This window comes from Ceratosolen solmsi, unplaced genomic scaffold, assembly GCF_000503995.2.
Source record: "Ceratosolen solmsi marchali unplaced genomic scaffold, CerSol_1.0 scaffold28, whole genome shotgun sequence".
Classification (NCBI taxonomy): Eukaryota; Metazoa; Arthropoda; class Insecta; order Hymenoptera; family Agaonidae; genus Ceratosolen; species Ceratosolen solmsi.
Window position 1 is genome coordinate 3952793 of NW_011948429.1, and position 23914 is coordinate 3976706.

At 28.2% G+C, this 23914-nt stretch overlaps 2 protein-coding genes across 3 annotated transcripts in view; one reads left to right on the forward strand and one right to left on the reverse strand.

Annotated features, from left to right (window-relative positions):
* Positions 1 to 2872: 2872 nt before the first annotated feature.
* Positions 2873 to 5805, forward strand: LOC105363796 (transmembrane protein 19). Of its 2 annotated transcripts, XM_011501582.1 has the most exons (7): positions 2873 to 2966; positions 3028 to 3243; positions 3965 to 4075; positions 4161 to 4445; positions 4855 to 4959; positions 5035 to 5250; positions 5325 to 5805. In XM_011501582.1, the coding sequence occupies exons 2-7, from the start codon at positions 3096 to 3098 to the stop codon at positions 5477 to 5479; spliced, it is 1020 nt and encodes a 339-aa protein (XP_011499884.1). In that variant the 5' UTR covers positions 2873 to 2966; positions 3028 to 3095; the 3' UTR covers positions 5480 to 5805. The 2 variants fall into 2 exon arrangements, with proteins under 2 accessions (XP_011499884.1, XP_011499883.1); XM_011501581.1 differs by having other exon boundaries at positions 2873 to 3243.
* A 5710-nt stretch (positions 5806 to 11515) lies between these two features.
* The window catches only part of Dh31-R (Diuretic hormone 31 Receptor), a 266269-nt gene continuing 253870 nt past the window's right edge, over positions 11516 to 23914 (reverse strand). Inside the window, exons 6-13 of the mRNA XM_011501585.1 lie at positions 23540 to 23631; positions 22722 to 22848; positions 21476 to 21702; positions 18503 to 18673; positions 17530 to 17653; positions 16702 to 16743; positions 15428 to 15511; positions 11516 to 11894 (exon numbers count right to left, since the gene is read on the reverse strand). Of these exons, the coding sequence (XP_011499887.1) occupies positions 11847 to 11894; positions 15428 to 15511; positions 16702 to 16743; positions 17530 to 17653; positions 18503 to 18673; positions 21476 to 21702; positions 22722 to 22848; positions 23540 to 23631 (915 nt within the window). The 3' untranslated portion in view covers positions 11516 to 11846. The remainder of the gene's footprint in view (positions 11895 to 15427; positions 15512 to 16701; positions 16744 to 17529; positions 17654 to 18502; positions 18674 to 21475; positions 21703 to 22721; positions 22849 to 23539; positions 23632 to 23914) is intronic.

The following is a 23914-nucleotide window of genomic DNA, read 5'->3' on the forward strand; positions in this document are numbered from 1 at the left end:
TAAAATATCTTTTAACCTGACATTATACTTAATACAATAATCAATAAGGATAAAAATAAAATATAGTTAGTTTTAAGAAATACGTTGTGTCTACGACTTCTATTTCTCTTTCATACAAAGGTCGCAAATATAATTTTAATTGATAGTTTATATAAATTTATATATCTTATATTAAAAGTTGTAGATGAATAATAATATGCCAATAATATTACTCATAACCATGAATTATTCAATAGTATTAATCGGGATTATACTAAATCGTCAATTAATTTCCTTTTCTTCCAATAACTATTATATTGACTGTGGAATGAAAAATCCTATTATCTTCTAATAATTAACATACATTAATACGAAATCGCGAAAGAATATTAATGAATTTCATATTATGACAATATAAAATGAAAAGAATTAATATTGTTTGTAAATAATTTTTTAATAAAGTATTTTTGTTTACTATCAAATGAATCGATATTTTATTCCTTTTTAAATAATGAATTTTCATTTCTGTTATCGTGTATTATCGTAACTTTATTTTTAATTTACATTCCATTAATACATAAGAATAGGGGATAATTATTTTATTTACAAAATAAATAATTAAGTGAAAATCAAAAAAATATCTATTTCTTTAGATAAATTAAATTCTCCTTTTTGTCATTTGTACTTACAATTAAATCATTCTTAATTCAGAAAAAATAAGTAACATCAATACAATTTTCTAATTTACGAATTGAAATTTATCTTAATTTTGCTACCGAGAACATGTTTTTCATTTTCAAGTCACATTGACTGTATAATATCTAAAGTTGGACAATTATTAAATGTCAAAAAGATGTCATATATCAGAATAATTAATTAATGCAATAATGCCCGGGTGTATATCAATATAAAAAATATTATATAATATTGATTAACATAACATTTTAAAAACAATTAATTATATGTTAATTAAAGCAAATTATACATTAGTAAGATTGTTAGGATTTTTTAATGATAAATTGTAGCTTCCGAAATGAATTTTACTTAATGGAAATTAACAAATAATATTAATAATATATTTTATATTATCTTAATAATAAATAAATTTAAATTTTGGCTCTTATAATACTTCTACTTAATACGAATAATCCTTTAGTCAAGTGGCAAACTTCTAATTCGAATTATTAAATATAATTCTTGTAAAATGTATAAATATCCTAAAAATCTTGTAACAAATTGTATTTTACGGTGATTAGTCGGTAATAAAAAAAATCGGTTATTTTACTGTTTTGAAGCTAAACTGCATTTATTATTAAAAATGTATATTACCAATTTATCTTGGGTTTTGATAATTTGTTGGTATATACTTGTTACATTTTCAAGGTATTATTTAATAAAAAAAATTGTCACTTTATTTCAAGCACACAATTTTAATTCTAGCAAGATTTTCAAATATAAAAGATATTGTATTTTTTTCACGAAAAGAAACATATGATATTGGAAATTATGGTTTTCGTATGTAGAGTTTTTTTTTTCTTTTAAATGAAACAAAATATATTATTTTAACGAATTGAGTAAATACTATAATAATATTATTCAATTTTATGAAATAAATATAATTTTACATTATGCATATTAAAATCTAAATACAATATCCTAAATATTCTTTATTTCTTCAATTTATTTGGTGGAATACTTTTTATAATCAATTGTATAAATAAATTAGTTGCTCGTATATGTGTTTATATCTTTATTTTTTTTTTATAAAATTTGGTATTTAATTCAATTGAAAATAAATTTTAATATATCAATTTACCAAATTTGTTAATTAAACCAAATTGCTTTGTATTATTTCTTATTCACTATAACGTAATAGTTTAGTAACAAACCTATGCATCGAAAATAAATTTTATTTGTAAAACATTCATCCTATAGAAATTTTCCTTATTTTTTACTTATGAACTTAAATTGAATGGGACAGTGGTGAAGTGGCATAGCCATGATTTATTTTTAAAATTAATTATTTATCTTAGGTAATTAAAACATTAATGTTTGCTTTATTTATTTTCCAAAAAATTTCCAATTTAGAACTACAAACATTATGCAATAACTTTATTTAAACGAATTTAAAAATTAAACGTTTAAGGAGCAACTTATTATGCTATAATGTGCGTTTGCGTGCGCGGTTGCGTATGGTTGTGTTCGAATGAAAATCAGAGATGTTTAATCATTTATCCTAATCATTATCGCGCTGAAGATATTTATGTCGGGAAAAAGGAAATAATAGATTTGGCAGAGCATCGAAAGAAACTAAAATTAATTTTAATAATGATGTACCGCGAAATAAATGTTCCTATGAAAAACAGTTTGAAAATGAATGAATATTAAAAAAAAATAATAATAAATAAATAAATAAATAAATATTTAAGATATAAAATACTTATTATTATTAAATTCAATATTTAATTGTTTGGCCTAAATTGTGAGAGAGAGATTTGTGAAATGATAGCGAAATAAATCAAGTTCATTAGGTCGTTGTAACACCCAATGTAGCATGTTTACAAACAAATAGTATTTATGCGCGCGCGCGTATATATGAAAAACTTGTGAATAATTTCAATTGCGGTTCGAATATTCATTGAATATAGACAATTTTCGGATCTTTATTTATTTTATCATCTAATTGTTTAGTTGAGTACTAATAATGACAGCGAAGTATTTGTTTGAAATTGATTTGAGCAAGATTTCTTCAGTGACTCGGTATTATTTTAATGCATATACACAGACGCACACGCACAGCATGCTGTACGCACACTGATACGCGGTATAATTTTACCAAATAAACAGGGAATTGTTAAAGCTTCGCGAGTATTAAGGAAATGGCGAGACGGTGAGTGCGAACCGGCGAAGTTACGTGTGGTCGATAGGTGACGACGGCGATAGACATTTGGCTACGTTCATCGGCGTTGCGGATGAGCCAAGGCGGTGTAAGGCTAAATTCGTCGTTGTTTTCAGACTGTTTTAATAATACTAATGTGATGACTGCAGAAACAGATAATCGAGAGCGACGACAGAGCAGGAGAGGACAACGATCCCCGAGTCCTCAGTCCTGTTCTATGGAACGGTGCAAGGACGAGCACCGGGCCTCACCGGTTTTGGTTCCGGTGCTACTAAGCGCTATCGCGATCCCGTTGTCCATGATGTTCTGGACAATCAACGTGGCTTATTCCTTTCTATCGCCAAGTCCTCAGCATCAGTCGGATGGTATGATCATTGTTAATGAGAATCCTTTCGGCGCTCGTTCGAACATAACCTTTAAACGGCTACTCACTCGGCTTTGCAATTTGTACAATTTTTTATAATTAGTTTGTTCGATTAAATAAATACTTTTGATTGTTAATTATTTGCGCCTACTGTTTGAAAAGTTACGTTATTTTTATCTAGCTTTGGAGGTATATTAAAAATCTCATAAAATTATAATTTGCCTAATAAAATTTGCATTCCTTATATGTCCCTTAAAATATTTTATTATTGCAAATATTGTTACTTAACATACCATTGTTGATGCGTTCGTGTATACCGCGTGCATATGCATGCCCGCATATAAACTCAGAGAGAGAGAGAGAGAGAGAGAGAGAGAGAGGGAGACTTTTTGCCTTCGATATTTCAATATTTTATAATATTTTGTAAATGTGAAGGATTTTGGCAAACTAATGGCTCTTGTTTGTTTAATTTTCAAATTCTTTGATAATTAAAATTTTATGTATAATTTTTTTAATCATTTTTTTAAATAATGATTTAATTATTTTATTAATGGTTACAATGTATGATGAAATAAATTAAACAATCAGCTTAAATTCAAACAATTTCATTTTATCAATAATTGAATTTATCATATTTGTTCTTATAATGTTTTATTAATTTTATTGCAATTTACAAAATATCATATATTGGAATTTTATAAACTGTGAACCTTGTTTATTAGGATATATTGTCATATCACCTTGGAGATGGCTGGCAGCGGTTCTTATTCCAATTATGTGTGCCTTATGGGGACTGAAAAGAAAAAATATCGATATAACAGGTGCAATACTTGGTAAATATTTTCTAACTCTGTATACTAATCATTTAGTAAATATTATATCTTTTAGTTTTATTTTATAGACATTGATTTTTCTTAGGATTTTTTATGGGCTTTATATTGACGTTAACGAGTTTTTCACATGTGGCGTGCTTAATAGCCTTCTTTTTTACATCGTCGAAAGTAACAAAGTTCAGAGTTGAAAGGAAAAGAGCCATAGAAGAAATCAAAGAAGGCGGTCAACGAAATTGGATTCAGGTGTTGTGCAATGGAGGAATGGCTGCTCAACTGGCCATTCTATATTTATTAGATGTTGGTTGTGGCGAACGCCCTATCGATTTTGACAAAGATTATAGAAGTTCATGGTTATCAATCGGAATAATGGGTAAATGCAAATAATTTCCTTATTTCTCAGTATTAAATTTTCAGAAAATAATACATAAAATAATTTCATAAAATAATTATCGAAAGTGATATTAAATAATAAACAAAGTCATTATTTGAATATATATTGCTTCGATTGATTATATTTTCAAGCACCTGTCCATAATTATAAGTATTTATATATTTCAAATATTAAAAGTGATAATTAAAAAGAAAAAAAGACGAATTTTAAGTTGCTTCTCTACTTTCTAATGTAATAATTAACAAAGGTAAATTCACGAACAGTTTAAAATCGATTTTCTTTAAAAATTATGTAGAAAAATATGATAATGGTATTCAGCAAGTTAGTCGATAATTTATAAATGTATAAATGAATTCATATCTTATTTATATCTTATACAATATCTTAGGTGCAATAGCTTGTTGTAATGGCGATACCTGGGCTTCAGAAATTGGTACAGTAGTTGGTGATTCCGATCCCTTCCTCATAACTTCACGGAAAAAGGTTCCTAGAGGTAACTTTACATTTCATTTAAAATCGTTATTAATAATGTATGTTCGTTTAATTTATTATATTTTTTTTTTTTCAGGTACTAATGGTGGTGTATCATGGGTGGGACTTACAGTTTCTGCACTAGGTGGTATTGTAGTAGGCTTATTTGATTATCTTACTGTGTTATATACAGTGGATAGTGTTGTTCTTGAACTCGCTGCTCCTCAATGGCCAATTATAGTTCTTGGTGGTATTGGTGGCTTATTAGGAAGCATCGTGGATTCTATTTTAGGCGCGACTCTTCAATATTCAGGTATATTAATTATATACACTTGTATATCTTGTATTGCAAACATTCATTATATTAAGTTATACAATAAATTTTAGGAATAAATGAAAAGGGATTGATAGTCGAGAGGCCAGGAAAAGGTGTAAGACATATTAGTGGTAAACAAATTTTTGATAATCACAGTGTGAATCTTCTTTCAAGCATAATAATAGCACTAACTTTACCAAGAATAGCAAATCTTATGTGGCCTTAAAATATATTTAAAAACAAAAAAACAAAAAGAAATCCTACAAATTTTACGAATAAAAGGACTTTTATTGGCATTTATATTCTTAAGGCTCGATTAAAAATCGTGTTATTCATTACGAGTGAAAATTAAAAATAGATTATGAACGGGAGAATGATATTTTGGTATGCTACATTGTTGTGATATTTGTATATGCATGCGCTACCAATATGTGTCATCGGTAATATAATTATTTTTTTGAATAAAGCAATTAAAGTGTGATATGGATTTGAAGAAACTTCAAAAAGTAAAATAAGCTTATATTACATTATTTATATATTATTAATATACGTAGGGATTTATATTTTAATTTTTAAATTAAAATTATATAGTTGTTTTATAAACATCTCATGATTAATTTTTTCTTTCAACAATTCAATAAAACACCAAAATGTATTTATTTATAACAACGTTTATTTGTTTCTAAACATCTACATATTATGAATTTTGTTTTCAACACATTTCGTATATAATGTTCTTACGTTATTCACACATATTTCATTCTGTATACAAAGGTTGTTGTGATTTGTTATATACAAATTTAATTTTTATATTGTTGATAATGATCACCGGCGCTTTATAGTATACAGTAAATGTCTCACTCTCCTGAGTAACTCTTAAAATATCGTTGGTGTAAAACCCGCTTTAATGTGTATAATTTGTAGACAAGCTATCGTATGATTTTAGAAAATACATTAAACGTGTTTTTATTTTTTTAGCAATTCATATATTTGCGTAAAATTTCGTTGATTACACGATCATTGTAGATTACAAGGGCCTGAAATGCGCAAAATTATACTAAATTATACAAAATTTAATAATAAAATTAAAATATTTCTATCGACATTATTCATTTTAATACTTCAGGTACGATCATTTCTCGTTTTCATCTAATATTTGCGGCGATAGTTATTCAAATGAACTTTTATGATTATGAACTATTTGTTGATAAATTGTGGATTATAAAGAATTACATTAAATTATCATATTTAAATAGACTGTTTTGTACCTTTTATTTTGTGATATTGTTGAAAAAACTCATTTTCAGTAAATCAAACTGAGATTCATTTTTATTTTCATTTTTTTTTGTTTTTTTTTGTTTTTTTTTTTTTATAAAAATTTTTTTAACATATCAATTGAAAGGCATTTAAATTAAATAAATTTTTTTTTTTTAACACTATATATAATATAATTGCGGAGATATTAATCTCAAGCTTTATATTAGGGCTAAAAGTTTTATTTTTTATTTGTATGACGAGCATTGCATTATCATGATTGTAAGCAAGTGTAAGTTGTAGGACGATTTTCAGCATTTGAGATTAAAATCTAGAATTTTTAATTTATTCTTGTATTTTGGTTTGTATTAACCCTACACAGATATCTATAAATGTACTGGATTTTAGTAAAATAATATTCATTTGCGAGATAATAATTTACATTCGAAGTCATTTTTTTTTTCTTTCTAGCCAAAACAATTCGCTATAGGCTTATTAAATGAACTTTTAGATAAAATTTTTAATTTTCACATGCAAAAACTATTTTCTTGTGTTCCAATACAATTCAATACACAGATAACAAAAGATTAAACCAAAAGATTAATTATAAGCAATTTTATGTTAGTACAATGAAAATAGTACTTAATATATAATATTAATTAAAGATAATTAATAAGTTGATGATTATAATTATATGGACTTTAAATTCCAAAAACTGATTATAATAAGAAAGTATTCTATAAGATCATTTGCATTATACACTTTTATAGCACTTTTATATATATATATATATATACATTTATGTAAATATGGATGTATATATAATGCGTTTAATATAAATTCACTCTATTTAGTACAAAAACTAAGATATACCTTTTTCGTTTTTTAGATTTATAGAATCTGTATGATATGGCAGATTAAGTGATTCGTTTTCCCCATGTATATGTACTACTTTATAAGCTTCGTCACAAGTGAGAAGCCATTTATTTTTGTTTATACATTTCGTATTATATATATATATATTTATGCACTACGCGGAGTAGTTATGAATTTGCTAATTTTTTTAAAAATTTTATTCGCAATATCTTCAAAATATAGTAAATAAAAAGTCTTAAGTATAATATGTGTAACATTAACATTAATATGTCCCTTTCTTGATGGAAAACTATTGAAAAACTGAATTTTTTACATATCTATATATAAATTTATGTAAATTTGCAAATAAAATTATAATATAATGCAAACATTTACGGAAAATTTATGATTTATTTAAATAGTTTAAGAAATTATGAAATTGTAATTTTTATTTTAATAATATATTGATTGAAATATGCAGAAGAAAATGCTTTCTATAACCTTTTAATCAAATAAACAATTCCAAATAAGCAGGTATATAACTTACCTTGGGCAAAAAATTTTCTTTTATTTTCTGTTAGTTTAAAGCAGAATCGAGCAAAAATAAAATTTGAAATTTTTTTATAAGTTTCAATAACATCATATTGCTATATTAAAATCAATAATCTATAACAAATTATTTTCTCGTTTCTCGTTGTTATTGATGAAATATTTACAAAAAATTAAATTAAAATTTTAGTCAAGTTCTTTATTTATTTGATTGCACTTTTTATGTGTTAGAACATGCGTGATGCGAAAAATAACAATTTTAATAATTTCTTAAAATCTCATATTTGGGTTTGAATGTAACAAACTTTGAATATCATTACTACGTATTACTTCTAATGTATAACATACAAATATATAATAATTATCTTGGAGTATTTTACCTTAGAATATCAACGTTGCTTTTATAATTTATAATCATGATTTATATGATATATAAGCAATATATATATATATATATATATATATATATATATATATTTTTTTTTTCTTTTTTTTTTACAATTTCATAAAATGTATCATATATAAGGAATTCGTTTCTTTTGTTTCACATGCGATAAACAAACAACTGATTTTTTAGTCATCAGCGTAGCTGTTGTTTTCTATTAAATTTATATTAAATTCAAAATTAATTCAAAATATGCAATTGGATACAAAATCTAGTTATAGAGGAATTAAAATTTTTAACTGCTTATAAATTTGTATAATTGGCCTTCGTATAATCCATATGATAATATAATTTATATAAGTTTCCTTATCATTCATTTTGTATTCCAATAATGTTTTATAATAATATAATAAAATTCATACATGCTATAGTATTTAACATTATTTATATTTAACATTTATTGTTATAACATCTTAAATAAGCATTTGATATTAGATTTTGGTTTATCAAAGTTACATTCAAATACTCTGATAGTATAATAATAATAAAATGACAAATTCTAAGTATTTAAATTTTTATATAATAATTACTGCAAATACGAATTTTTGAAAATTAATGTACGCAAAACAGAAATTTATATAATCTTTATTTATGTTTTCATTTTTATAACTAATATAACTAATGTAACGTTTATTTACATTGGTTGGTTCTGTTGCATGTAGAATGAATTTTCGTTGAATACAATCGTAATATATTTTTCGAATAAATCAGTTAACTAAATATATGATTTTTGAGTATAAAGAATTTACATTCTTATAATTCAATCAATATTATAAAGTCTAAGTATTCTAAGAATTTCGTAATTATTTATAGGCATATCTTATTTATTTATTATTAAATTACGTGATATTGTTTTTTATGAAAAAATTTGTTTTGCAAAATATGCATATGGTTTTAACACTTTGTATATAAATAGTGGATAGAATAAAATCAATTTGTGTAAATGTTATATTTCAACATACATTTTTAAAGGATTCTAATCGACAAAATCTATATTGTATAAAATCTATATAATAATTTATTGATTTTTTAAGAAAATTATTCATTTATACAAATATTTTTTAATTTCATTGTCAGAAAGGATTATTCAGAATAGATTATTATTGTTAATAACTATAAAATACATATTTTTCATGATTTAATAATTTTTATAGGAGTACGTAGATGATATTTCCGCCACCCGCCCCCTTAATTATTAAAATCACTGATTAGCGTTTGATTTGGTATTTTACTAAAAATATTTTTTTATTTACAATAAAGTTAATTTAAATTATTTTCAAAGGTCTATTTAAAATGCTAATATTAAAATGATTAAGGCAATAATTTCAGTTGATATTTTTGCCCAACATAAGTTAATTTATTTTATATTTTTATATTTATGAAATACAATAAATTAATACTGTAATTCTCGAAATTTGAAAAATTACTTAAAAAAAATTCACTTATGCAGGCATGGTCTTCTATTTTCTATAATTTTTAAAGAAGCTAATTTGTTTAATTTAGAGTGAACTCTTTGATATTATTACTAGGTCAGAAAAATCATTGTTGAAATATTGAAATGCTGATGCGCCATAAGACCGCCATAATGCACTAGCCACGTAGCCAGTATACTTTTTCCCTTATTTTATCGAAACAGTAATAAAAAATTTTAATATTTTTCCATTTTAATGCAATATTAAGTCTTATTAAAATATTATATATATATATATATATATATATATATATATATATATATATATATATATATAATATTTTAATAAGAAATAATATAAGAAATATATTAGAATAAATGGCTTATTTATGTTCTTTATCGAAATAAGCAATTAGTTGGGTTGGAATTTAATGTTTAAAAATGTATATAAGATTAAGATTATTTGACAAATTTCTTTCAATTCCTAAAATTAGCAAATTCAATTTTATTAAAATTTTACATTATAATTATTCTAAAATAAAAATTACTTATATTTCACATTTTATAATATTTATGTCTATCATTGTTTTAATGAGAAATTGGCCATTTAAATGCCGTTCGTAACTTTTTGGTAGATACTTTATTGTCATTATGTTAATTATCAAAGTGTTAATGTTTATAAAAAGAATAATACGCGTTTATATATTCTTTCCTTCGTATTTGTTAAGTGAATACCAAATAAGACAAAAGTAGGATCAAGTTTTTCAGACTTTGTAAAAAAAGAAAAAGATAGCGATTGAAAAGTTTTTTGTTGAGGAAAAGATTTGCAGTTATTTATAGAAGTAATTAGTAAATTGTCACTCTTTACACCTTTATCTTTATAAAGCTTTCAGTTATAAATAAATTTTTTTATGTACACAAACCTTTTCTAATTAATAAATATAAAATTAACTATGATCAATCTTATAGCATAATTATTTTATATTTATTTATTTTACGTATAGACTTTAATTCGTTAAAATATGCATTTGCTCTGTAAATAATCGTAGCTTAATTCTATCTATCGAGTAGAATTTTATTAGTGAAAAATAAATAGGTTTTGACGATTTAAAAAGAAAAATTAATTACGATTGATTATAATAAATATGTTCTCTAAATGAAATATTTATGATTTAATGTTAAGAAACGGGCATAAGTGTTTTTTTTTTTTTTTTTTTTTTTTTTTTTTTTTTTATTATTCCTACTTATTACGCTGCTATTTCTCATACAAGCATTAAACTCTATAAATTGTCTATAAATGATTTAATTCGTTTTACAAGTATTATTATATCAAATTATTTAACTGGGAAAAAACGTTTTATATTTTTCTCATTGAAATAAATGCAACCAAGTGAAATTTTCAGCACAAAAGTGACAGCAATCGTACATATTATTCTGCAATTGTTTGTTTCTGTCTGCCCGTACGCGCGCATGTGTGAATTATTTATTTATGTATTGTTTTTTGTTTGTTTGTTTGTTTGTTTGCTCGTTTGTTTTGTTTTAATTTAATATCAAGTGTGTGACCACCGGCTCATGTCGTGCAACATGACTTTACGGTTTTAATTATTTATTTTCGTGGCTAGGCAACGATTCCCCAATTACAGATATTCAATGATGAGAATGCAGAGGACGCGTGATTTATCGAACTTACGCGAGAGTGAAAAAAAAAAAAAAAAAAAATAAAAAAAAAAATGATTAATGAACCTAGGCGCCCCTTTGGACGCCAGCCGAAGCTTTATTACGGAGGTTGAGATGTGGCAGACAACACGGCGATGGAAAATGAAGCAGAAGCTCGGCTAACACTGGGATTGCCAATTGGGGACGTTGCCAGTTGGGACATCGTAGTTGTCGGGACGTCTAAGAAGTAGTCCGGAGGTGTGATTGGCTGCGCTTCCATTGCCGTTGGTCGCCGATGCGAGGATGGTGAGCGGCTGATGGAGCTCGGCGTCGAGGGATGTAGCCGTGGCTTTAGTGCTTGCAAGCTTGCAGCTGCTGCTGCTGCTCGTGTCTCGGGGCTCCGCCGATGGTGCCGACTGATAGTCATACTTTCTCCTCTCCCGCCATCGGACCTGCGGTCGAGCGGACAAACTGCAACAGTCAACACCCCACAATGGACTCGACTCGGACGGCTGCCATTGGTGCGATACGGACGGAGTTGTTCGAACAATCTCCAGGTCGAATCTCGATAATTGAGTACGCATCCATGGAGGAACTCGCGTCAAGATGGATACTGATCTAGAAGTAGTCGCAGACTTGTTTTCTTCAGCTTTTCTTTGCTTACTCGTCAAACAATAGACGCCGACGCTGTTATTCGATCGATTTTAGAATTTTCATAGATCTAGAGAACTAGGCGATCACATCAATTTTAACTCAATACTGCAACGTTGACTCGATCGTAAAAAATAATGCGACATCGAAGTTACAGCTGGATAATTAATGTTTTAGCAGTAATCTAACAAACTTACCAGATAATTTTATAATTATAATTTAGCAATTGGCTTTAAAAACTTTACGTACGATTAAATTTGACACGATGTTTTGTTTAATTACAGACGATCATTTGTCTTTCAGGAATAAAATGTTACGGTAATTAATTGCAAATTATGTCATTCTCGTCAATAATATAGATAACAACTAATCAATGGTGAAATTAATTTTTAATAATTTGTTAAAATTTGTTCATACGAATTCAACGCACTTTTCTTAACAGGCATAATTGAGATATAGAAATGATCAGAAAAGGGTTAAAGATCTTAATTTACCTCGTTATTATAAATGTAATCATTTTCTATACAAAATAAAAGAATTAAATTAAAATAATTTTATTCTAAATGCAATGACAAATTAATGAAATTGTAAAATGTCTTTATCAAATTAATATTTTTACGCATATTTGATAATCGATGATAAATACAGCAGATGTTAATTATCTTATTTAAAATATTTATTCGCAGATTATAATGAAAGCTTTTCAATACTTTCAATATTTATTAAACTTAGTTATATAAGGATTATTTGTATAGACTTTATAATACTTGAATATTCACTTTTTAAATACTTAAACTTTTTTTTTTTTTTTTTTTTTGTCACAATAAATGTATCGAATATTATTTAATGCAATTATACCTCTATAATCTTAATGGAACAAGTTCTAACATTTTGTCAACATTAGTAATAATTGGAATGAAATCGTTCATATTATCTTTGCCCTTGAACTGATCATTTTTCAAATCATATCTCAATATTATTTCTTATATTAAAGTCTACGTTATGACATTATATTAATCAAAATGGTAGAAAAAAAAAAATCATTTAAAGAGAAATAGGCTTAAATTTACTTTACTATTCAAACAGTAAACTAAGTAGAAAGAAAATTGACAAACTAAATTTTAAATATTACAACGTTAATGCTACTCGTAGATCATCCAACGCAAAATATTTCATTATATCAACCATTGTAATTTTATAATATATTCAATTATTACAACATATATAAGGCATCATATTTTCAATATTTGTAACCGTTATTTATTATTATTATTATTATTATTATTATTATTATTATTATTATTATCATTGTTGTTGTTCTTGTTGTTGTTGTTGTTGTTGTTGTTTTTGTTATGTATATACATATGCATATGTATATGTATATTGATAACGATGAGAGTTTTTTATTTCTGCAGAAATCCCATCAAAATGTTTATTTAACAAACAAATCGATCTATATACTTATATATGAAGAAATACAAATATAGACGTCCGCATCGCACCATTGACGAGTCGCGAAGCGACATCGATATAAACCTTATGGCAGGTGTCACTGAAGTACCCAAAAAAAGCAATTAACTTTTTTATTTAACAGCGCTAAAAAAAAGACAATGTAAAGCTTGTGATATTTATTGCAAATATTTAGCGAAATAACGTATTTCACTTATTTTGATTTTAGCGTTAATAATCGGTTTATTAATTTTGTTCATATATTTAGGTAAATTACATGAATGTGTTATTTAAACATTAATTTCATAAATTCTAGATAATGAAATGCGTCCTGTATTATTTAAAAAAAATATTTTATTTTTATTTTTATTGTATATAAAAAATTAAATCCATACTGTCTACATTTTACCGTTTAAAAGTTATAAAATGTGTCACGTTTAAAGCGAAATATATTCAATTTTTTTACTTATTTTTATTACCATTATTTATTTATTATTATTATTATTATTATTTTTTATTAAATTTTTATATAAATTTATAAGCCTTGCATAACTTTATCTCATAATTGTATTTTAAATTGTAATTGCAATTTACAGGGTAGATTTTAATTTTTAAGTCTGATTCATTACTTTATGAACTTACAGTAGACAAATAAAGACTGCGAATCGCGTATTTTGCTTTTATTAACAGAAAATGTATTGATAAGGAGCAAACTGTTTTTTTTTTTTTAATATGATTTTGAAAAGTCGATTTTATGATTTTCTATAAAAAACTCTTTATATTTAAAAAAAAAAAAAAAAAAAAAACTTAAATGAAACGGATATTTCATTTAAAAATTTGAATTCTATGCTAAAAGGCAAATTATTGTACGATATTTTTACAATTTGTATATTAAATGGACGAACCATGAGTAAAAAATTTATATAAATAAAATAAATAGTCATTTATTGCATAAATATTATTTTTTTTCATCGAAAAGTATATTGTTCAGTTCTCTATATTCATAAAATTTTGTGTTTTTATTAATGAATTTATAAATTAGAAATGTCATGTTTAAATCCTCGAGGTCGAGGGATTTGACTTATTGAACAGTTGTTCAAAAATAGCGAATAAATATTTTAATATTTACACTATAATTGAAAATTGATAATAATATAATGACATTTAATTGAAATTTGCTAGATTATGTGAAAAAGAATCTTAACTATTATACGGCACAGAGACAGGTGTACAAAAAAATTTTTGTCTTCGATATATATGCAGCTACATTAATTTCGAAATATTTTTCATTCTAAAAAACTACACGAACTCATAGATTAATTGCTAGCATTATTTGGTAGTGCAATCGTTATTAATATTACATTGAATACACAATGAATATAATTCAATTGTAAGTCTTTACGCATCCGAGACAATAAGCTAAATTATTAACTAGTTGTATAGCCAGTCAGCAAGGTACATTCTTCATTTTTACCAAGCAAACCCATAGAGAAGCAGTCGAATAAGCGAAAAGAGAGCAAGAAGCTTTTCAGTCATGCGTGACTGCACCCAACAGTGATAAGCGTTCTAACTAAAAAGCAGAAATAAATTTGTGTGTTAATAGATAATGGATGTAGCTTGTATTAAGAAAATAAGGCTGGTTGATGATCTATCGAATACTTTGCGACAATATTGCTTAAAGTCCGTTTTAAAACTTAAAAGACTGACTTTAATAGCATTTTGTAGCTTATGTATGTTAATTGTAATGTGTCGAAGAAACAGAGGAGCAAATGTGAGATGAAATTTATAAAAGCTTAATAAATGTGTAAAAGTTTTAGGTAATAAATTTAAATAAAAAATAGTTTTATGATATGTTCGAAATGCTTCGAATGAGTTGATGAATGAAAATGGAGAGATCGTATTACCGATACTGTGGTGGCGGTGCAAGAGTTTGCGCGTTTTCTCGCAAATGCCGTCCCTTCCCACTTTCGCTTGAATTGCGCTATTACCTATAAATAAATAAAATGAAGAAGATTATTGTGGGCAAGTATTCATATCGTAATAATAAACCGATCTTAGTTTTTTTTTTTTTAGAATCAGTGGATTATTAATTCTATGATTATATTCTTATAGAATAAAATTAACGCAGTTGATATGACGGGTGAGTGTTATTTATATACATTTAGATATTAAATAGAAATGATAGATTAAATAGTAAATGGCAGTTATTATATTTTTTATGAATTGCATATACAACATGCATGTCAACAAAGTCACTGTATATTTGTATTTTATTTGTTATTATACACGCATTTGTATTTTCACAATCTTACTCAACCATATTACCATTCGATTAATTTGCATTCAACCATTGTATTTCATAACTTAATCCGCTTTTCCAAAAACATGTCAATTAAACATAACAACTCCAACAGCCATTTATACATCATTATCGCATATCTTTTAAGACTTATAACTAAGATTATTGTATTGATGTACACTTATAATAAATACACTGATAGAGACAAGTTATACAACACTGACAACTACGTGGTAATCATAAACACTTGTTTGACGTGTGCTAAGACAGAAAAAAAAAGTAGAAGAGAAGTTAAGCTTCTAATTTTTTTTTTTTTTTTTTTTTTTTTTTTTTTTTTTTTTTTTTTTTTTCGTTAATATATTATACGTTTACCGTGTACATTATATACAATAATTTTAAAAAATAAATAGATTGCGTTGGCTAATAAATAAATCTCTTTGCTTTAGATTTATGGGAATTTTAATCAGCGCCAAATTATTCATAAAATTGATGGTATAAGTTTTAATAGATTTTTTCATCCTCGTTTTTTTTATCAATATTCCTTCTGAATTTTTCATATGTTTTCATAATTCGAGCATTATTTAGGCAAATATAGTTTCTTTCGTGATTAGGTATTCCCCATTGATTAAAAACTATTAATGTATTTTAAATATGGTTCTGAAATAATCATAATTCATTGAATAAATGAAATATATTTTTGTTTGCTTTGAAAGAACATAAAATGAACAAATTATTTTTTTTAAGGAAAAGTTTGAAACGAAAGAAAAATGTATTTTATTACAATATTATATGAAATGTGTGCGTGTATTAAAAATATTAATGATTGTTATTATAATTGAATTGTAATATCATAATAAACTCCTTTAACGCTCGACTTACCTCACCGTTACAAAAGCAGAAGAGTATCGCCACACAAAGACCCTGCAAAAATAGCGAAGTTCAAATATTTTATTAAGTGGCAATAATTGATAAATGAAAAAAGTAATAATAAATTTTTTAATATATATCTAATTTAAATTCCCTTCAAATTCCATGTTCATAATATTGCTGGACAAGTTATATGAGAAATGACGTGGTAATGCATAAAAGATGAAACTTCATATATTAATATCAGCAGTGCATAATGCTTACTGCCATATTTTAATATTCAAAGACGAATTTTTGAAAGTTTTTCAAACATTTTTTTAAGCGTATTAACAATTTTAGAAAATAAATGTTGTAAAAAAAAAAATCTTCAAACTTTAAAGTTTAATGTATAATTTCTGTGCTGTAATAAAATCGAAAATTAATAAAAACGAAAAAGTTTTGTAAAATAAAGGGAAACTCGTTACAAAATTGTAATATAAGATAACGTTTCGTTAGTACGACTGTAAAATCATTATATTTTGTTTAAAAAATTTTAATCAAGATGGATTCTTGAAAATATGTTTAAGTAATAATCATAATAAAGGCGATTGTTAAGTGTAGGCCATAGATTGGGCTAAGAAAGTATCGATGTTAGTCTAATGCATTTATGATGATAGAAAGCAAAGCAATGAAAGAGAGATTAGGAGCATCTTTTGTTTTTGCACGCAAATTATGAAGATACCGTTTGATTAATTTGATAATAATTACAAGCGCCGCGGGGTAATCGGAGACGAAGTCGCGTTAATTTCTATGGTCGTTTGTATTTAAAAATGAAAAATTCCGTTCATGTGGGTATCTTACTTGAAAGGATGCCGTTATGGCCGACATAACATCATAAGCTTTCTCCCAGGGGTGTCCCTTTTCCGGTCGAAACGGAATGACGAGGTAGTGGAGACCCAGCAATGGTACGAGCAGCAGCGTCGCACTGTAGAATAGCAAGAATTTATTGAGCTTGAATTATTTTCAAGGTAATCTCACTCCCATTTATAATTAGAGGTATCCGTTGCTATTTAGTGTAGTGCTGACAATGGAATGGCATTATCGTTAAATTGGTAGTGGAGAATGTTCTCGCGTCCAAATTCGCCAACAATTTGCAATAATTAATTTGATTAGCTAGCCGCGTTGAATTTTCTATAAATATGAATATGAAAATTAGCGCTATCTTGGTCTCACTTTCGAAATCAAAGCCATTACATCCTATTTATTTCACATTTAATAGATTAAAAGAGTTAGTTATATTGGCGTATGCTAATAACGATTATTTACCGTTATCACGATAAATCTGTGATGCGCGAGACAATTTATAGTTTTAAAAAATCGCACGAAACTTTGTTGATTTTTAATTAAGTCATTAAGGAGGGGTATAAAATTTTTTTCTCACAAGCGACACGTAAGAATTGAATTGTTTTTAACCATTCTATCGTACACAAATTATAAAGTAAAGAGTTAGAGTTGTGGGAGGGTAGGTGATGGCTGGATGTGTGGGGAGGGATGAGGTAGAGAGAGGTAGAGAGAGTTAGAGAGAGGTAGAGAGAGGTAGAGAGAGAGGTAGAGAGAGAGGGAGAGAGAGGGAGAGAGGAGAGAGTTAGAGAGAGGGGGAGGGGGGCGGGGGGGGAGTGGGAAAATATAAATACAAATTCGAAGCAGAGGCCAGTTTAAATGAGAGAAATTCAAGAGGCTTTGCATTAAATATCGACGTAGGCTCGATGTTTTCTCTCTTGAGACACTTCCTCTGCCAGTTCAGTTTCACGAGTGGCGCATGTGGCGTTATTACCGGAAGGCCTGTAACATCGAGCGTGACGGCTGGGTGCCAATCGCAGGTCCGGCCCTCAGCTTTGTAAGCAGCACCCGAACGATGTTGCAAAGGAACAACAGGTTGAGAAGCGTTGACACGCAAACGGGGTAAACTAACATGAAGATGTAATTGCCTTCGCTGATCCAGCATCTGTAAAGCATACAGATCAAAAGTTATGTATCGGTAAACTATTGCCCTTAACTATGGCCTTTAAACCGATCCTCCACCTCCTCGTCCCTTCGTACACACACCCACGGCCCGCCCGCAAGTCCGGTTAATTTTATTTACTTATTTATTTATTTATTTATTTTTTTTTTTTTTTTTTACAATTTTTTATGATCAGCCTTTTTATTGTCAAACCACTGTCATTTTTTACGCTGGATTTTAGTGCTCGTCGATGCCGCGTCTGGGAGATGGTTATATGTTGTTGTTTGTTTCTTTTTCTTTTACGGCTCGATAAATAACGATAAATTCTTTGAGAGAATAATTTATAGTCGATTTTATTTGTCGGATAAAGGACTTGGGCGAGGACATGATTATAAGAAGCGACTTGTGCGTATAGTCGACTGCTCATATCGCGACGTACGTTCGAAAATATTTCCCTAAACTTTTGTCATCCTGTTTTATCTCCGTTATATATAATATTAACCACGAGAATACTATTTCAGTATTGATTATCGTCTGCCGTTTATATATAATTCGTAAGATGATATTATTATTGCCAATATACGGAATATTCTTTGAAATAAAATATACTAATTAAAATATATAACTGAGAATATGTGTTTGATATTTCATAATTGTAAGTCGAAATTTTTATTCCCGATAAAAATCAATGAATAAACAAATCCTTTCCGATTGCAACGAAGGAAATCTAATTCAATAATTATTCGAAAGTTCATTATTATTAAATTTACAAGTTTATATTAATGGCATATACCAATTACGCTTACAATTAACGAGTTATGAAAATTTTTTAACGCCCATTGCCAAAGCTCTTATCGATAATATGTCAAGCTTTAAGATTATTAAGAATCGTAGTATTTATTGACTGATGGATATCCATTGCACTGACATCTATTCTCGTTATTTTTTGTCTTATGGAGTGGCATCGAATGCAATACACTCGATCGTTCAAAATATGCGTTGCCGTTGAAATGTTTAAAGCGGCGATTCGAATTTCCACGAGCAAAGTTGACTCGTTGATAGGTGGTGGTGGTGGTGGTGGTGGTGGTGGTGATGGTGGTGATGGTGTTGGTAGTATTGGTGGTAGTGGCGGGCAGGATGGGAGGAGGGCTCAGAGGGTTAAAGGGTGTCGAAGGAGCGCGACTTTTCCCGATAGTGCCCAACTGTTGTCGATGCGACTTGATTTGGCAGGTTGTCGCGAGTGCGCATCGATCGTCCCTCTCGGCAGATTCGATTTTCTCGTGCGTCGCCTCCATTAAAGTGGACTTTATGCGTGCGCCTAACGCACGGCTTCGCTTTGTGCATTAACGGCAGAGCCGCGGCCTCCGTTGCGTTAACAACACCGGCTGTTCGGCCGCGTAATTCCATTAGCCGACTCCTCAGTTTCGACGCAGAGGCCTCGTGACCTCTGCCTTTGGCCACACTTGCCATAATTCGTTTTTCCTCTTCGCTCTGGTTTAACCATCACTTTTTCACATTTATTTTTTAATTCCCTAGGCGAAATTGAATTGTTCGCGAAGCGGGATGACGTTTATCTATCGACCTCTTTGTCCTGTGCATTTATTTAATCGAATTCAGCTAGGGTCTTTGTTACATTCCGGCGGAATGGAGGCGGACTAGGGGCCGCTCGTGTTGGTAGTGCGCATCTTTTAAGGCGACTACGACGTAATGGTTGTCTTTGTTAGCGTGTAAGGAATTTACATAATTATATTGTGCCACGGTATTATTTAACGCCCAAAGACACCTTGTCCACAGTCGTTAAATATTGTCGAGTATATCACGATGCTGAGGGCTTTTTAGTAATAAGTTTTCCGTTTCAAAGTTAATCATTTAATAACGATCACTCGATTATCTCAAAAATTCAATAGATGTGGTAGCAAATTTTATCATATCGCTGAAAAAGAAAAAAAAAATTTATTTATAAAAAAAGTGGCCGGGGGTGGGGGTTCCAAAACCACTCCCCCCCTCCCCCTCCCCCCACCCCAGACCCCTATTTTTTTTCTCTGTCTTTTTAAAAAGTTATAATAAAATGATCGTAAAATTAAAGAATTCTCATGGTGATTTAATGGCACTCCTCTGCTATTTATTTCGTTAAGTTTATTATAATTTATGATGGCTATATTATGCTGTGGTATTAATTGTATCATAAGTGACTGTAGAATTTATGTAAAACTTTAATAATGCCTTTAATATCAATATAAACAATTTTAATAAACCACGAAGTCTCGCTCATACATAAATACAGAGAATAAAGGATTCACTAATGAATGTAGCCGATGTCAATAAGTGCAATAAGTCCTCGGTTTAACATGAAATTATTGCTGTGCTTTGCTATATTTAGCATCCCTTTGTCGGAAGTTCACTTTAATTAAAGTTTAGACTATTGAGCACGATGCAACTTGGATTTTCATTTTCAATAAAATTTACAATTACTTGTCAAATAAAACAAAACGCAACAGCAACAGCAACAATAGGGAAAAAAAAAAAAAAAAAAAAAAAAAAAAAAAAAAATGAAAAGAAAAGAAAAACAAACAACTTTTATCTCGGATTTTGCAATCATATTATTTGACATTTTTTGTTAACGGCTGCATTCTCAGCTGCGCATTTCATTCTATTATTAACACTAGTGTACTACGTAGACTTAGCCAAGGCATTATCATCGTGAAAAATGAGGAGCAACATAATGATGAGAAAACCGTCGAGGTGGTGAAACGTTGATATTTATAATAACAATAGTAAAGACTTTGGAAAGAATAGGGCACTTACTGCAGGGTGTCGGCGGGATCATCGCTCGTTGCCCTTAAAGCCGCGTAGATCGTGACGATGATCGCGGGCACTGGCCATCCAAAGCCCATGAGCCACTTTACCAATTTATGCTCGCTCGTGAAGGCGCTGACGAGCAACGTGTGCAGGTAAATGCCCTCGCAGAGCATCCACGCGTAGTTGGTAAGCAGGTAGTAGTGAAGTATTACGTGAAGGAAGCGACACATTAACTGACAAAATCAACGTGTAATTATGAGACTTTAGCGTCAAATTCTGCTGGCTATCAGTAGACTTTATGAAGAGCTCATTAGCTCGAGATGTGGTAATGGGAATTTTGCGACGTACTATTTGCCGTACTTTGGAATGTTGTTAGGAATGATAAAATGCTTGCGAATGTTGGATTCTTCGATTGGTGTCCGATTTGGCGTTAATTGGAAATTGTCGTTAATCGTTTATTTGTCCACTTCATAAATAAATATACGCCCGGTAAATTATTTCTCGTTTTATCCAAAATATCCAAGTTTTACGTTTAATATTGGACGGACTTTCCGTTAACTTCCGCAGTTAAAACGGATCTTGTAATAAAAGTGTAAATAAAATTGATCCGCGAATGTTTACTCGTTCGCATAATCTCATGGAGATTATAGAGAGAAAACGAGCAATTTAAATGTCGTTATGCATATTAATAACGGCAAAATACGACTCTTCGTTCGTCCATCATTACAAACCCTTTGCAAATCATTTTTTATTGTAAGAAAATAATTTTGAAATTACGTTAATTCGTTTAGTAGTTGTTTTAATAATCTTTTTAATAAGATGTTACAATCGTTGTTTTAATAGTTGTTGTATAATTCTTCTTAAGTATTTATAAAGTTAAAGTCAGAATTAATAATCGTATTATCCTTCTTACTCTGCATTAACTAAGTTATTTCTCTGCTAAATATGTACAACATATGTAAAAAAAAAAAAAATAAATAAATAATAAAAAAAAATAAATAAAAAATTTAATACCAAAAATCTTCAAGACAATTATTTTAAAGTAACAGGAGTAGTAGTAGTAGTAAAAGCTTCTTTAAAAAAAAATCTTTAAATTATTAGGATCGAAGAAAACTCGTAATATTGCACTCGACTATATTAGGTGTAGTAATGGAGGGAGAATTGTGACTTAGTAATTCATAAATTGCGCATAAATAAACCGAGTGTCGTAGCGAATTAAGTGACTTGGTCAGCAAAAAAATGCAATACTTACGCCATTATTGAAGAGTAGTTTGACGTTTGCCACGACGGAGCCGTACCAAATAAGCCAGAGGACATTGTTGAGGGCAAACGAAGCGAATAGATTCATGTGCAATGTTATTCGGGCGCACCTCAGTGATCTACAAATGAAAGTCTGTGTAGTGATCCGCCGAGCTTTGGATCTTTGATTTGTTATGCTCGAATAGAATATCGTATAATTTGCGCGAAGTCATTCAGATTTCATTCTCTCAATTTCTCAGCAAATATTATTCTTAGAAGATAGATGCGTTCGTGAAAATCCAATTACAAATCCATTGTCACTGCATCGGTAAGTTACTTACGACAAATTTACTTACGACAAATTACTTACGACATTCATCTCTCAAGATAACAATTTCCTTATTAAATTATTATATGATAAGAGCCAATTAGTCGTTATCGATAAAGCTAATGAGATAATGTTATTTGGTATTATTCATATTAGTGAGACATTTTTTAACATTGATTCATTTTATTTTTACTCACTCCATCCCTATTTCTCTTAATATAAATGCTATTTACTTTGCTTTAACACTTTCATTAAATTGCAAAGAGTTGTTACTATGCTTTTTAAGTATCATATGTTTCTTTCAAATTTTAACAGACTAAATGTATTATATTAACTATATTAGAGACCTTTAAATAAGTACTTTAAGAAAATCCATCTGAAATAAAACTGTGGCCATGGTTAATCCATTTACTGAAAAATTGCCGATTTTTTCGGAAATTTTTATTGTTATTACTATCATAGAGGCTTTACGGAAATATGAATATTTTAACACATATACTTACCGAAAGTACGTGAGGATTCCTAGAGATATGAGTAACGCTATCAGTGATATCGTATATCCCGTTTCGTAAATGACGTTTAACTGCTGCTGCCACTGAAATAAATATTTATAGCTTTAAAGAAAATCTGTATGTTATAACACCGATAAATGTTCATTCATATATATATATATATATATATATATATATATATATATATATATATATTAACATTTTAATGAATAAAAAGATGAGAAAAATAAATTATTTACCACGATTTACAACGATTATTATCCATGAAATTATACAACGCTTGTCAAGCATCAAAAAATTTATTTCTAAATTCGTAAAAGTTAAAATGTAAGTTATTGTAAACTCCATTTTTAATTTCTGACGCGA